The sequence below is a fragment of the Passer montanus genome, unplaced genomic scaffold, assembly GCF_014805655.1.
Source record: "Passer montanus isolate IOZ18808 unplaced genomic scaffold, ASM1480565v1 scaffold17, whole genome shotgun sequence".
NCBI classification, from domain to species: Eukaryota; Metazoa; Chordata; class Aves; order Passeriformes; family Passeridae; genus Passer; species Passer montanus.
This window is the reverse complement of record NW_024364270.1, coordinates 14,462,680-14,478,131: the sequence shown is the minus strand read 5'-3', so window position 1 is coordinate 14,478,131 and position 15,452 is coordinate 14,462,680. Positions and strand designations below refer to the sequence as shown.

General features: G+C 45.3%; 2 protein-coding genes across 3 annotated transcripts; both read right to left on the bottom strand.

Moving 5' to 3' along the window:
• Positions 1–1,335: 1,335 nt before the first annotated feature.
• On the bottom strand, positions 1,336–1,885 carry LOC120499823 (histone H2A). Its single transcript, XM_039704018.1, has one exon. The coding sequence runs from the start codon at positions 1,848–1,850 to the stop codon at positions 1,461–1,463; it is 390 nt and encodes a 129-aa protein (XP_039559952.1). The 5' UTR covers positions 1,851–1,885; the 3' UTR covers positions 1,336–1,460.
• A 1,270-nt stretch (positions 1,886–3,155) lies between these two features.
• WBP11 (WW domain binding protein 11) lies at positions 3,156–14,217 on the bottom strand. 2 transcript variants are annotated; one of them, XM_039704074.1, is made up of 12 exons: positions 13,662–13,742; positions 12,525–12,642; positions 11,705–11,736; positions 10,994–11,087; positions 10,402–10,598; positions 9,433–9,566; positions 8,524–8,723; positions 7,515–7,709; positions 6,908–7,009; positions 5,692–6,006; positions 4,899–5,081; positions 3,156–4,263 (listed from the first exon to the last, which is right to left on the bottom strand). In XM_039704074.1, the coding sequence occupies exons 2-12, from the start codon at positions 12,586–12,588 to the stop codon at positions 3,830–3,832; spliced, it is 1,950 nt and encodes a 649-aa protein (XP_039560008.1). In that variant the 5' UTR covers positions 12,589–12,642; positions 13,662–13,742; the 3' UTR covers positions 3,156–3,829. The 2 variants fall into 2 exon arrangements, with proteins under 2 accessions (XP_039560008.1, XP_039560007.1); XM_039704073.1 differs by lacking the exon at positions 13,662–13,742 and adding an exon at positions 14,190–14,217 and having other exon boundaries at positions 3,830–4,263.
• Positions 14,218–15,452: the final 1,235 nt, after the last annotated feature.

Below are 15,452 nucleotides of genomic sequence, written 5' to 3'. Positions count from 1 at the left end.
TTGTGCTGTGCTGCCCAGTGTACACAATGCAGACATGGTTCCCTCGTCCTCTGCTACACAAACACTTAACTTTCTTAATACATTAGGTGACATAAAAACTTAACACGGCCAATTTTTGTTAATAATGATAACCAGTGCCCTATCATTTAATGATCTGTCAGTGATTTTATTTTAATACAGCTGGATTGGCAAAAATCTGAGTCATCATTGTTTAAGGAGCCACTGCTGCCGCTGATTTTCCCACTGCTTGAGCGTAATAAAACTCGCTCGAGTGATGGGTGAGGATTCCTCTTTCACAGCAACTTCCTAAATATTCCATTTTCTGACTGTCCAGTGACTGACCCCTCCATTTGGATTAATACCAAAAATGTCACGTCTTGATGTACCTGCTGCACTGAACCAGTGGCTGCTAAGCAAGAGGGGGGACAGTCCTCAAAGCACCTGTCCGAGACAAGCCTCCATTAAAAATAAATGCACGTTGTTTTTCACAGTACAAAGCATTAAAATAAACATTCTCTGATGTGTTTATTAATGCCTACAACCCATTGTTTTGACCAAGGCCTGTAAACCCCTTTTCACCTCTTGATATTGTAACTGCTGGTGATACTAAAATTCTGGACAGTGTTATGATTCAAGTAATTCATGCTTTCAAATTTATAATTATTAACACATGTTTCTTGACCTATAATAGCAAATTTTCCGTTTCCATTTCAACATATTTATGGTTTATATTTATCACTATGTATAAGATAGAATCAAAACTGGCAACAGTCCTTTTCACCTCAGATTGCCTGTGCGTGTGAACAATTGAAAATGAACAATTACTCTCAAACTCCTTCAGATTTGGGGCAGAAAATGGGCTCAGCAGCTCAAAGATTTTTAATGAAATGTAAGGGATTAGTATCTCAGAATGCCTTTTAATGAAAAAAAACCAAAACAAAACAAACAAAAAAACACAAACAAAACAAAAAAAAACTTCAGACAGTATCTGTAGGTCTAAAAGTTGTGTACAGGGGGCAGGGCTGTTTTTAAAGACATCAGAGAATAACCTGAACGTCACACAGGGCCCGGCTGAAAAGGGAGAGGCATGAGGGGGCTGGGGGCTCTTTCCTGCAGTCCTAACAAACTTTCTAACCCCCTTCAGCACAGTGATTTATTTTACTAAAATTTTCAGGGTTTATCTTAATTTAAGAGTTAAGATACAAAGCTTTTGGGGTGGTTTGGTTTTGGATTTTTTCCAAGAGCTAAGATTTTAAAGGATTTGGGGTGTTTAAGGGGAGATTGGGTTTTTCAGCTTTTGTTTTTGCTTTTTTGAGGTGACTGGGGGGGGGAGAAAGAGGGGAGGTGTGTTTAATTTGGTTTTTTTCGCTAGGATGTACAGCTCCTTTTATGAGGAAGTGGGTGGCTCTGAAAAGAGCCTTTGGGTTACTTTGAGGTTGGGAACGCTCCTCGGATTTGTTTCACTTGCTTTTCGCCTTGTGGCTGTCGGTCTTCTTGGGCAGCAGCACGGCCTGGATGTTGGGCAGCACGCCGCCCTGCGCGATCGTCACCTTGCCCAGCAGCTTGTTGAGCTCCTCGTCGTTGCGGATGGCGAGCTGCAGGTGGCGGGGGATGATGCGCGTCTTCTTGTTGTCGCGGGCCGCGTTGCCCGCCAGCTCCAGGATCTCGGCCGTCAGGTACTCCAGCACGGCCGCCAGGTACACCGGCGCGCCGGCGCCCACGCGCTCCGCGTAGTTGCCCTTGCGCAGCAGCCGGTGCACGCGGCCCACGGGGAACTGCAGCCCGGCCCGCGACGAGCGCGACTTGGCCTTGGCGCGCGCCTTCCCGCCCTGCTTCCCGCGCCCAGACATGGCTCCTGCGCCGCTCCCGCTGCTCCGACCGACGCGGTCACGTGTGCCCGCGCCCTCCGCGCGGCCGCTCTTATAGCTCCTGCGCGAGCCCCGCTGGCCTTCTGATTGGCTGCGGCGCGCTCCGGCTCGCTCCGACCAATGGCGCTGCGGATCCAAATTCGACCAATGGGAGCCGCCGGCGGCCGCGCCCGCGGAGCCGCCCCCGCTGCCGCGCGCTCCCGGCCCCGCCCGGCCCCAGCGGCGGGAGCGCGGCCGGCCCGGAACCGGGGAACCCGCTCAGTGCCAGGGCTGGCGGTTCAGAAATAATCCTGCACTTTAAACCTGCAGGGCTACTTTAAAAATGTGTTTCTGTTATGATAAAAGAGAAGCTTTGCTTTCAGTGGGAGCATTTACACCCCAGCACTCCTGATGGGTGCAGAAACTAGGCAGGAAGACGTAATACAAGACCTTTCTCTGATTCTAGAGAAAAATTACTTCAGTATTGCTGCAATCACTCATATTGGTTTTTCAAGCTGAATTATCTGTCTCCAGGCCGAATCTTCTCAACTTTAGTAAACAATACTGATGTCATCAGGTAGAAGTTGCTTAATAAAGAAAGAATTTCGTGTTTCAAGAACTGTGTTAAGTTCCATCACACAACATGCATTAGGTGGGCGGGCTCATGTAGATTTTGCATGTTCTCGGTATAGAGAACTGCCGTGCACACATTTTTGATTGTGTCCAGAATTTGTGAAAACAGATTCAAAGTTTTCAAGTGTAAGTTTGGTTACCTACTAACTTTGTCTCCTTAAAGCAGATTTAACCTCAAAACATGGTGCATTCAGCTAAGCCTGAAACTTACAACCAACTAAAAGTATTGTTTGAGGTATCTGATAGTCTGCTATCCTAAAATTATTAGCCACAACTAAAACTATGGCAGTCAATCTTTTAATATTAAAATTATTTTTAATTTTAATTTACTAATTCTCACTTAAGGTAGCCTGTCCATGGTGCACCCAGTAGGTATCTGAGGCCTGATATGAGGCAAACCTCCCAATCAGAGTATATAAAATAAATTGTTTCGTAATTATTAGTAGTATTTCAGGGCTTAGGTTTTTAATAGCTACCCATAAAGGTTAAAAGGGATAATTTAGGAACTTAAAAACAAGAACCTAGCAGAAGCTTAGTGGGAAAAAGTGAGTATATGTTATTACAATGTGGTTACTACTGTTCTGAGGTTCTGAATGCTGTATCATCTTCCAAGGCAAGTGAAGAACCCTCCCCCTCTCCACCTGCCTGCTAGTTTCTCACAAATCACAGAGAAAGTGGTATTTTGATACACTGAACATTTATTGTCTCTCACAAGACAAAATGAAGTTTCCCCAGCCAACAAAAATCCATCAAGATGACCATAAAGGGGAGAGGATGCAAAACTCCAGTGTACAGTATATGCAACAAATTACCTCCCTGACTACCCTGGAAGAAAGATGATTGATCAACCTCACTGCAACTAAAAAAACCATGATTATAAAATATTTACAGAAAGAAAAAAAAAAAAAAACCAAACCCAGTACAGAAAATAAAAACTGGACAACCATTTGTGTATGAAATGCTGCTAACATTTTTCTGGCTCCTTAAAAACCTGTTCCACTACCCTCACCAGAGCACTCGGGGTGTGTAAGGATTTTGGCAGGGAATAGTCACCCCCATCCCCAGAGTATCATTATCTCCCTCTAAGGAAGGGGGAGGACTTGAGGGGAGCAGCATCGCCTTCTCTACTGCGATTTCCTTTCACCAAGTGGCTCTGAAAGGAGGTCCCCAGGCACACCTCAGCTGCAGCGGTCTCCAGTCGCAGCACACTGGCAAGTTAACCTGTGGGTAGGGAACTATTTCCAGACATGCCCTTTCGTTGCTTGCAGGAGGACTTTCCCTTCTTCTCCCTCCACAGTGATCCGATCCGCGTTCAGAGGGGCAGGAAAGCTGACTAGGACTACGACAGGTCACAGGAGACCTTCCATTTCTTTCATGAAGGCTTCATACACATCATCCTTTGTCTGTACAGAGATGGGGGCAGTCGAGCCAGCCTTAGGGGCAGCTTTGGTTAGCGGGAGGGCGGGCTCATCCTCCTGCTTCCTCTGGGAGGCGGCGGCAGCGCCCTTGTTCTCGCGGCGCACGCGCAGGGCCGTGGGCACGAAGCGCGTGATCTCCGCCTTGGGGTTGGTGATCTGCGGCTTGGCACTGATGGTGGCCGTGGCTTTCTTCTCGATGGTGGCCGCGCTGGTGTCATCCGCCTTGGGCCGCTGAATCAGGCTGGCGGGGGCACTCAGTACCCCAGGGTTTGGAATGGGAGCTGGTGGGAAGAGCCCAGGTGGGGCAGGTCCTAAGGGAGGCACCAGAGGTGGCCGTAACATGCCTGGGCGAGGAGGAGGGATGCCTGTAAGAAGAAAAGAAAGAGTGAGCTCTCTCCACATCTGGGAATTTCAAAATATTTGAGAAAAAAGTGCACAGGCTCAGAACGTCAAGAACAAAAAGCAAAACAAAGCGACCCCCAACAAGATGCAGCAGTGCTGGCTTCAAAAAAAAAAGGTTTTCAAATCTGCACTAAATGTCGCGTTGAAAATGCTGCTCTTCGGGCTCCGAAAGCCACAGGAGCTTGTTTATTGCTCCCTATTAAATTTAAAGTTATAATCTGAGAATAAATTTTCTTGACAATCCATCCCACTGGAATTTCAGTCATCAGAAATGTCTGACCCAGGCACAAAAAATAAACGTTCAGATCTCCAACTCATTTAGTGGAGCACCATTACAGCACCCAGAGGCTCTTCAGAAAGACTCCAGTTTAAACTCTGAAATTCCCTTTTTTCAGGGCAGATTTCTTGCTACCAAACCATGCACAGCATTTCCTTGTTATTGCACAGAACAATGTAATAGCACATGGCACAATACACCACAGAAAGGAACAAAGGCAAACTGGCAGCCAATTATACCTCACTGGGTTGACCACCACAGCCAAGACTGAGAAAAGAAAGCAAGAAGGGAGTTGGCACTGAAACAAACAGAGCCCCTTACCTGGAGGGGCAGGAGGGGGCAGGCGAGGAGGAGGACCACGTGGAGGAGGACCTGGGGGCAGGCCTGGTGGGGGGCCTGGGGGAGGACCAGGTGGTCGCCCCGGGGGAGGACCAGGAGGCAGCAGTCGAGGCAAAGGCCCACGCAACCCTGGTAAGCCCGGAGGTCTCAGGAACGGAGGAGCTCCTGAAAGCATTCATATAACAAACAAGATATTTAATTCAGTTAAAAACATATCCCAGCCAACTATCTCATCAGCTAAGGATACAGATCTTCAGCCTATGAATGAAAGCTGTATTACCCAGCTGCCAGATTAAATAGACTTTCTAAAACTCTCAAGCAGAGGCAGCAGCTACACAGTTAAAGCATCTTTATGAAAGTAAAGTCTATAATGGAAAAAGAGTGCCTCCCCATTTAATTAGGTTGTAACTGGTAACAGCTTCATAGCTGTTTGTCAGAATTTAAACAGCTAAGAACTTTTTTCTGTGGCATTTGATTTTTCTTCTGACCTAAAAATAACTACCTTTGCTCTTTTACTCTGCTTCATACACTGGCTCTGCTGCTGTCTGCAAGTGTTAGCTCTAACAAAGAAAATCACCAGGAAGGCTACAGCTACAGGAGCCTGAAGCCTCAAAAGCCAGGTACAGACACAATGATGCAGCCTGATGACAGACAGGTCTCAGTAAGTGGGTACATATACTCCATCTGCAACACATCCTGCAGCTTCCAAACTCCCGCACTGATACCGCTGCCTGAGAGCCTGCATCCCTCAAAGCAGGGTAAACCAAGAACTCACCTGGAGGAGGGCCAGGAGGAAGGCCGGTGGGTGGGCCTGGGGGTCTCAGGGGAGGGGCTGGAGGTGGCCCCAGGGGAGGAGGCCCAGGCATGGGAGGTGCCTGTATCTGAGCTGGCGGCACCGCCTGTGCACTCTGCTGCTGCTGCTGCGCCTGGGAAGTCGCAGTAGATGACCCGGACTCTGCAAGTGCCTCCTCACTGAGCTGCTGCTGCTGCTGTTGCTGTGATGTCTCTTCAGACTCTGAGTCCTCTTCCTCCTCCTCCTCTTCTTCTGAATATTCCTCCACTTCTCTCCCTTCTTCTGGAATTTCCTGGCCTGGATATGGAGATGATACCCTTATAAAATCTGTCTAAGTGTAACATCTTTGTGAACGTCAGAGAAAACTGAGTACAAAGAATTAAATGAAAAGAAGCAAGAGAAAGATAAACCTTTCTTCAAAGGGAAGAAATCTGACCACTTTTTACTGTTAAACATAAAATGAAAACAAATAAAAATAAAAGAAAAATCATTACTGCTCTAGAGAGAGCTCTGACAACAAGAGCTGTGTGCTCCTCTGGGACCTGAAACTTGTACTACCAGCCCAAACTTCTGCTATTGAATCTCTGCCTTAAAGGAGTTTGTGGGGAGGCAAGGTAGCAGGGGGTTGGGGACACAATGCCACAATAAATGAAATCCCTATGTTCAAGAAACTCCTGCACCTTTGAAAGATACTGGAAAGATACTTTTTAAAACAAACAAAGTTTGTTCCATTGGTTAACTTATCTCAGCAGAAGGGCATTTTTAGGGAGTACAAATCCTTACAGGTTACATGCTGAGCACATAGACAATGTTACCCTTTCACCAAAAGATTTGTATTTCATTTGAACAATTTTTCAATTGTTTAAGTTAAGCAAGAAAAGGTTTTGAATAAAAAAACAGTAAATTGCTACTCTTAGCTTCAACTCAGCTATGCAAATCACACACATTACTTAAATATAAATTTAAAAAAAAACCACCTACAAAACATAAAAAAACCCAAACAAACAAAAGAAAAAAAGAGCAAAAACCAAACTAAAACTCAAATACCTAACAAGAGCTGACACTCTCAGCAGAGCCTACATTATGACAGTAAAATATTTACTCTATGAAATAAAACTTGTGCAAAGTAAGCTGCCCACAGAAACCTTAACTGGAAGCGTGATGGCATCTCATTACATATTATATCCACCTCACTCACCTGCCATTCGTAACATCATGGCCTGGAGTGGAGTCAGTTCTTTCATGTTCTTTTTCTTTTTTCGTGACTTCCCAGGCATGTCTGCAAACCTGACACTGTGACCTGGGGAAAGGAGGGTACAGGTAAGGGGGACAGGAGGTGGGAAGAAAATAAGAAAACTCAGACAGTTATGTCAATACCTGGTATGGATAGCTTATCAATCTAATGTAATGATGCTCCTTAGATAAGTTAGCACTGGTGTTTCTGATTGTTTCAAGTTTTGCTAACCCAGTATTCTCTACCAACTGGCCTCCCCCAGGCAAGTGAGCATATTTTACATTGAGGTTTAATTTTGTAGGGTATCTTACCAATGCAATGATTCAGGTGAAAAATGGCTTGTGAGCTATAAGCTAACACAACTTTTAAGAAAACAGGTTTATCTGAAAGTTGCTTCACTTCTAGATAACCTCCTTCTGACCCATTTATTAATAAATATCCTTTAGCTGGAATTTAAGTGAGTTAGAACATTGTTAGTTGACTAAATAAATTACACACACACCCTCAGCTCTATCAAGTAGTGTTTTTCTTTTGAAAAATCAACCTCCAGTCTCTCATTTCCCCTTCATACCTGATTTCTTTTCTTCACCACCTTCCCTCTCCTTGTCATTATCACGATGCAGGAAGTCCTCTCCTTCACTGTCTGCATCTGACCTATCGCTGTCACTGTCATCGCTGCTCTCATCGTGCTTATCTTGATCCATATCCTCAGGATAACCTTCATCTTCACTAGTGCTGGACATGTCATCATCATGGCCTCGCTGTCCTGCAGAAAGCAAAGTATTAGGAAATGCATGAACTCCAAATACAAATTATTCTTTCACACCAGTGTATGTTTACAGTCACAACATTCCCCTTAGCAAAAGCTTGGACAAATTGGCATCCCTTTACTTTTTAGCACATATTTTTAAAGGATATTTTGGAAAATCTGTAAGATTTCATATTAACCTGCTTATTAATTTGCACAGCAAAAAAGTGAAGGCAACTGCTACTGCAATTGATTCATCAACTTCTATTCAGCAATTGCCCACCACTGAAATATTTTGATGTTTTCTGGCATGAAATAAAGCTAATTCATCTAGTCAAAAAAGCTTCTAGGGATGATACAGCAACTGTATGAAAAACAGGACCTATGTCCTCCTAGCAAATGCACATTCACGGCTGATTGTGGGTTTTGTTGTAGTTTTGGTTTGGGAGTGTTCATTTTATGGGTTTTTTAAATAGACAATTTCTCTGAAAGTGACTGGGTGTTTTTAAGGGATAATATGAACAATGTTTCAGCACTGGTAAGGGCTCATCCAAAAAAATCTAATCTGTGAAACCTAACCAAAAAAAGTATCCGAGACATGTAGTTAAAAGTTTCAACATTTAAAAATACAGCTGGTAGCAAAATTGCAGCTATTATGAATATATCTGAATTACCTCAGAGAAGCAATCACTGAGGGAGAGTCCTTCAAATGGTGCTAACATTCATATTGCCCAGAGAACATTTTGTCTGGTGCACACTGCATTCACAGCAGTACATGCACAGCAGCACAGAGGTCAAGGAAAACCGCAGAGAGGAATGGGGAAATCCTTACCTGCTTCAGAACTGTAAGAAATCTCCTCCTCTCGCCTTCGAGGAGCCACGTCCAAGTTGAAGCCCACCTTACGGCCATACATCTGTAGGACCTGAGGAGGGGGTGGCCCTGGTGGAGGGCCAGGGGGCTTCCTGCCTGGAGGTAAGCGTGGAACACCAAGCCCCGGAGGAGGAAGCACAGAAATGGACCGAACTGGTGGTCTGGAAATGAGAAAGGTAATGAGAAATGTAGGAACACAATTAAAGCAAACATGCCTTTAGAAGAATTATTTAGCCTTCTCTCACCACTGCTTATGCAGACTTCTAAAAAGAAACGTGAACATTTAAAAAGTACAGGTTTGACACAAGGAGTTTACAACATCAAACAACGACATGACTGAAGATCATGAGACAAAACCTCCTCAGAAAGCAACTGAAGACAATACTGAAAAAATCAGATATTGAATCCTACCACAGAAGAAGACTGAAATAATCACAATTGGTGAAAACAGAAGGCTATTCAGAAAGAAATAAACTAGCACTAGAATGAAAAAAAAAAGAAACCAAACTAAAAACAAGCAAACTAGGAGTTTATATGAACTATTCATATACACTGAATATGGCAGCAGGACAAAAGAACACACATAGGGAAATTTAAGGGGCATTTATGTTCATAACAGTAGGGCTCTAAGTTTTCCTGATATGAAAAAGACAAAAACTAGAAGGCATAATGTATTGCTGAAAGAAATTCAAACAAAAAGCTGTGATAGTGGGGAAAGATTAAGAGCTTTGGTTAAAAGAAAGCACAATTCACTTGCACAGAATTCCTGACTTCTGTGAGTCAATACACCTCTGCTTCTACCCCTAGCTCCTGCCCCATAATATGAGTGCTTCCGTTTTACTTCCCCTGTAACTTTCTTATTCCACTTACCCATAGGCTGATGTCTTCTTGAGGATGGAAGGTGGTTGAGCCCCTGGAAGGGGAATGTCCTGTATGAGGATGTTGGAGGGAGCATGAGGCATATCTGGTAAGGGGATACTTTCCACTTCAACATGCTGAGCATTCTGGAAAGGAGGAGGAAAAAAAGAAAAAGAGAATAGATTACTTCCACAGAAGCTACTGCACAAACTTTCTACTTTTAAAGTACAGAATATATGGATTCTGGCACCACTTGTCAAATATGCCTGTTCTTAGGGTGTGTTATCTTGCAGCAGTCCATGAAAGAAATCTGAGGAAGTGTTAACACTAAAAGCTTTCAATGCAAACCAAAGCACTTGCAATGCACCCATGAAAAGCTTTAGTATTTCAATCAAAACTCAGTCAGGTTTTCACCTTCTTTTAGACCTTCAGTCTACAAAATGAAGAGGCTGCAGACAAGTATGGCTGTGCTTTTGTGTTTTTCAAGTATTCAAGTCACAGACTGCTGCATGTTTCAAAGGAAAGGAAAAAAATGAAGTCTTGCAGATCCTTGCACTTGTCTATGTTTTCCAGCACGGTAGGAAGGAATATTAGAGAAAGACCTTTAAAGAAATGCCAAAGGATTCTCATTATTTCCAGCACGATATTTAGCAGAAATGCACCGAAATATCAATTGCACACTCACAGCCACTCTCTCTCTTTAACACAGAAAATGAAAGGCTGATATTGTTGATTTACAAGAGAAATTTCCCTTTCCTCCTTTCATTCCGAATGAGGTCAGCATATCAGAGACAAACAGTAACCCGACAACCACCACACTGTCCTCACTGAAATCCTCTGAGGTACCATGCAAATTAATATTTCATATGGGCCACATGATGCTGAACTCACATAAACCTCCCTTCCTCTGTACCAGTCACACCTAAAGAGCAGAGAGAATACACTGCCACAGTTACAACACTCAGATACAGTAAGCATTACCTTGACAGCATCAAAATACTGGCTGAGTTGTGCTCTCTTCTGCTCGTACTCCACTTCCAGCTTGCGCAGCTCTTTGTAGATGTCAGGATTTTCCTTCTCGTAGAGCCGCAAGATACGTTCAAAAGTCTCACGGAGCTTCTTGCGTTTGTCCTTCAGCACTTTTTCATTAAGTTGTGGCTGCTGTACCGGGTTAAATTCTGATGCAAGACAGCAAAAAAAAAGACAAAAAAATTTGCAAATTACTCTACTGCACAACTGTGATGAACGAAACTATTTCTAAGCAAGTTCCAATCCCTGCCTTCAGGAAGTCTGCAGCCTTATAACAATAATCCCCTCCTTGAATTCTACATTAGCAGCACTCACACACACTAATTGTTTTTCTTATTAATCATCTTCTGGGGAAAACATCCTCTTTGATGGCACCACAACATTTCAAATCATAATCAATCCCCAGATGTTCACAGAATCTCCCCTTCTATCAGGAAAGGAAAAAAGATTACTCTATTTCAGTCTCCCCCACTGGCAGTTAAAACTACACTGTGCATCTGTATAAACCAGGGTCTAAGTCCAACACCTGGTACCTCTCACTCACCCATCTCATCCAACTTTTCCATGTCCCGGATAATCTGCTTTGGATCTTTCATCTTCAGTACAGCTGCTCGGACCATCATCCGTTGCTTTTTGTTCTAAAATCAGAGACCAAGCAGACAGAAAAGTTTCAGAGTAGAAAGACACAAAATATCTGTTACCCCTTTCTCAGTATTGCCAGGCTGAAGAAAAAGAAAATCACACCTCAGAATGCCCTGAAAACATTCACCATGGCACAAATCAGCAGCAAATGTAGTTAAAAGTTCTGGTAATTTTAATTCCACTATCTTGGTAATTGCAAATGCTACGATCATTTCTTCACTCCAAGACACATGCAATCAACACAATAACCAACTGACAAAATACATTAGAACACACTAAGAAGCCTCTGACTCTTGGATGCTTTATTTGTTTGGATTTTCTTTTTATTTGGTTTGTTGCTTGCTTCTTTGCTTTGTCATTTTGGGGGTTTTTAATTACTAAGTACTTCCAGCAACGTTTCAAAAATAATTACAAGTTAAAGAACAGCTGTGGATATGTTTACTCCAAACAAGACTTCTATGGTTTTTGGAATTACGTGTTTGGATAGTATTTCCAAAGTCAGTCTTAGGATGCCAACCAAAATATCCACAATCTATTAATGGTGCTTTACAATCACACACATGATACATAGTATAGGAAATGCCAACCACATGTTCCCTATCTCTTTAGTTACCTTCTTTAGTTCCCTTTTCCGAGCTTCCTTCCCTAGAAGGGAAAAAGAAAATAAGAACTTGAAAGACAAAATCAAATTAATGAAGAACCTTTCCTTCACCAAGACTATTGCTGTTTCTCAACAGCTCACTCATTTTACAAAGACTTACTGCAACTCAGCTTTTCAGTGAAAGAGAAACATAGCATGAAATTGATTTCCATTTCTTCTCTTTTATGTGGGAAAGAAAAAGATACTGCAGTCTTCATGTCTCCAGAAGCAAGGCTTTTTCCATACCAAAAAGAACAATAGGCAACCAAAGTCATGCAATCATGAAAAGATTGCTGCACAGAAGCTGAACAACACATTTTAAAAATATATAGGCTTTGAGAATGCTTCTGAAATAAAGCATATCCACTGTGGGAGTCCGGATTGTCTTTATTCACAGAGCACTGATAACACCTGGCATGCTACCAAAAGTAGAAAAAAACCCAGTAAGATAACTCCCCCATCTAACCAGAGCATCTGCAAAATTTGACATGTTCCTCACATTCCTGCCTGGGACAGATTACCTCTGTCCCAGGCAGCAGCCTGCAGCTTATCCAACAGCTAAGTACAAAGGCCTTCCACCACTGATAACCAGTGGAAAACCAAGAGGTTAATACCTACAAGAAGCAAGAGCATGACAGCAAGCAGCCTTCCCAGACAAAACTGAGATAATATTTTTCAAGTTAGAGAAACTCAGTTCTGATCCACAAGTGAGGATTCTGTGCTCAGGGAAAGCTTTTTATTGGCTCCTCCAGGCACTCCCCATTCCCCCTGCTCAGCTCTCGTGGATACTTACGGGCCTGGTCCGTGGGATTCATAAACTTCCCACTCTTGGTGGATGATGTAGATCTCCGCCCCATTTTGATCTTTTTTCTTCCGCCTCAAAAAACGAAACTTAAAAAAGAGGGAGGGACCTGGAAAAGAGGGCATGGTTTCAGGTCCTACACACTGGTAGCTTGAGGATGCTTCATTCTCTTCTTTCTATCAGCAAGTTACAAAGAGCACAAATACCTTTAAGGTCCTCAAACCTGACCATGAGCTCAGCATCTGTATCAAAACTGCCCTACCCCAAGAAAGTACCACTATTTAACTAAATACCTACTTCCTACTCCTTTAGCAGGTTATAATTTTAACCTAACTGATGAGTTTGTTAGTATTCACATTACAACTCAAACCAAGGAGCTTTGTGCTCACACTATGGAGGGGTGCAGGGCAGGGAGAAACACATATTTTATTCTTCTAAGAGCATATCAGAGTTTAGCTTCTCATTCACTCTTGTAAGTGCTCTCCAGTTTTCACCTTTCTGTTTCAAATGTTTCTCCACAGATCTCCTCCCTTCCTCAGACTTCCAGCCCCGATATCTCTCCCCAGCCCCCACTGCATCAGCAAGAGTAGGATTATTCTGCAAAAAATTATTTCCTGCCTTTAGAGATTTCTTCAGCTTGCAGATGACTATTTAAGTGACCAAACTACAGCCAGGGATGTTTCTTCTCTCTCTCCCCCTCCAAAACCACCTTCTGCAAAAACACTGGGGTGGGTTTTTTTCCTTTTGCAAGACGCTATCGCTTCCTTAGGTGGGAAGCTCACCAAACACAGGCAGGAGTTACATTTAGACACCTTATCACCCATCTTTCTACTATTTAAAGGCTAAAAGGAAAAAGAACAAACTCCCGAAACCTCGACTCCACATCTTCTAAGGACCCAGACTAAAGAGCTTCAACGCAACAAATTAACGGCCGAAGGTGAAAAAAAAAAAATACAATCAACAACTAAATTAATTATTCTTTTGGCCACGGGGGAACGGGGCAGAAAAGCTCCCCTCCTACTCCCGCCCGATGGCAGGAAGAAGAAAATGAGGGAGCGGGAGCTGCTGCCGCCTCCTCCCGCCGGCCTCTCCGGTGCTCGCGGCCCAGCCCCGCCGCGCCCCTCTCACCGCTCCGCCCGGCCGGGCCCGGCTCCGGCTCCGGCTCCCCCCGCCCGCCGCGGCCGCGCTCAGCCCCGCCGCCCCGCCGCCATCTTGCACCGGCACCGAGTGGCGGCGCGGGGCCGCGCTCCGGAAGCGGCGGCCGCAGCTCGATGGTTCCGCCGCCCCTCGCTCCGCCTCGGAGGCCTCCACTCTATGGTTGGGCCTGGGGAGGAGCGGGAAGGCGGGGCGGGAGCCTGGAAAGGGACAGGGACAGAGACTAAGAACAAACTCCCGAAACCTCGACTCCACATCTTCTAAGGACCCAGACTAAAGAGCTTCAACGCAACAAATTAACGGCCGAAGGTGAAAAAAAAAAAAGTACAATCAACAACTAAATTAATTATTCTTTTGGCCACGGGGGAACGGGGCAGAAAGGCTCCCCTCCTACTCCCGCCCGATGGCAGGAAGAAGAAAATGAGGGAGCGGGAGCTGCTGCCGCCTCCTCCCGCCGGCCTCTCCGGTGCTCGCGGCCCAGCCCCGCCGCGCCCCTCTCACCGCTCCGCCCGGCCGGGGGAGCCTGGAAAGGGACAGGGACAGAGACTGGGATAGGGACAGGGATAGCGATAGGGACCAGCGCCCCGCCGGCCCCGGCGGGCTCTGGGAGCGGGCGGACACACGCGGTGCGCTCGTAGGGCCAGCGCTGGAAATGGGGCTGGGAACGCGGCCAGGGCGGCCGTGCTCCCTCACGCTCTCCCGGAGAGGTCCCCAGAGCGATCCCCTGACACAAGGCAGAGCCCGGGGAGGCGGGGGAGCCGCTGCCCTCGGGCAGTGAGGGCAGAGCGCTGCGGGCGGGGGCTGCCGCAGCCTCAGGCCGATCCTGGTTTGGTTATTGCGGGCCCGGCCCTGCGAGCGGGGCTGGCATCGCTCCGGGCGAAGGGAGCGGCAGGGATAATCTGATACCAGGGCGCCGCGGAAGCTGCTCTGTTCCTTGTCTCTTCCTACAGCCCCCGAAGCGGCGAGGCTAGTGAACACCTGGTGGGAGCTGTTTTGTGTCACCGTCCAAAGCACAATTTCCAGCAAAAGTCCACAGCCCATGAGGAACCAGGATGAAGATGCCTCAATGTGCAAGCAATAAAGTACGGGTGCAGGCTAAAAAACTAGCGTGCTGGGGAGAAGATGTAGAAAGGAAATTTTTCTCTGCACAGGTGGCATCTGGGAGCAGAGGTGGTCAGATCTCTGGGCAGGATTGCTGGACTCCCTGCTCCCGGTGAACATCCATGCAACACAATGTTGTTATAATTTTTCAAGTAATGGAGATCCAATTGGCTAATTTGTAAGGATCATTGCAGGATGAGTAAAACACTGTAAGCTGCATATTGCATTAATGCCAGCATTTAGTCACAAGCTGCACAAAGTCAAAAATCAAGGAGCATCCTCAGAGCCAAGGCTTCGAGAGCGCTCAGTTCCTATGGAGTCTTGCTGTGCACACACACAGCATGGTCATCCCCACCTTGTGCCTCTTTGGCATGTTCTCTTTGTATTATTCTTGTCACCTGAAAAAACGTTCAGCTGGGCAGATTTTGGTTGCAACCATACTGTTTTTCCACATAGGTTTGCACACATCTTATACTGGTTTGGGCTGATTAGCAGTTTTTTTGAGTCTGTTCTTATTTGGAATACATATATCACAGTTTTATTTCTTAATCCTTTGTCCAGAACAACAGCTTGAGCAAAGGCAGAGCACTCAGGAGGATGTGATGGAAAGCTGTGGCCATACACATCCCTGTCAGGTGCCGTGTCACTGCAGAGGGGGATGGC

Excerpts from the sequence above, each read along its gene's own strand:
- LOC120499823 (XM_039704018.1), bottom strand. The coding sequence starts at position 1,850 with ATGTCTGGGCGCGGGAAGCAGGGCGGGAAGGCGCGCGCCAAGGCCAAG.
- WBP11 (XM_039704073.1), bottom strand. The coding sequence starts at position 12,588 with ATGGGGCGGAGATCTACATCATCCACCAAGAGTGGGAAGTTTATGAAT. Across the intron at positions 6,007-6,907 it reads CATGATGTTACGAATGGCAG|GCCAGGAAATTCCAGAAGAA; the intron begins GTGAGTGAGGTG and ends CTCCATATCCAG. Across the intron at positions 4,264-4,898 it reads GCCCCCTCCTGCCCCTCCAG|GCATCCCTCCTCCTCGCCCA; the intron begins GTAAGGGGCTCT and ends TTCTTCTTACAG.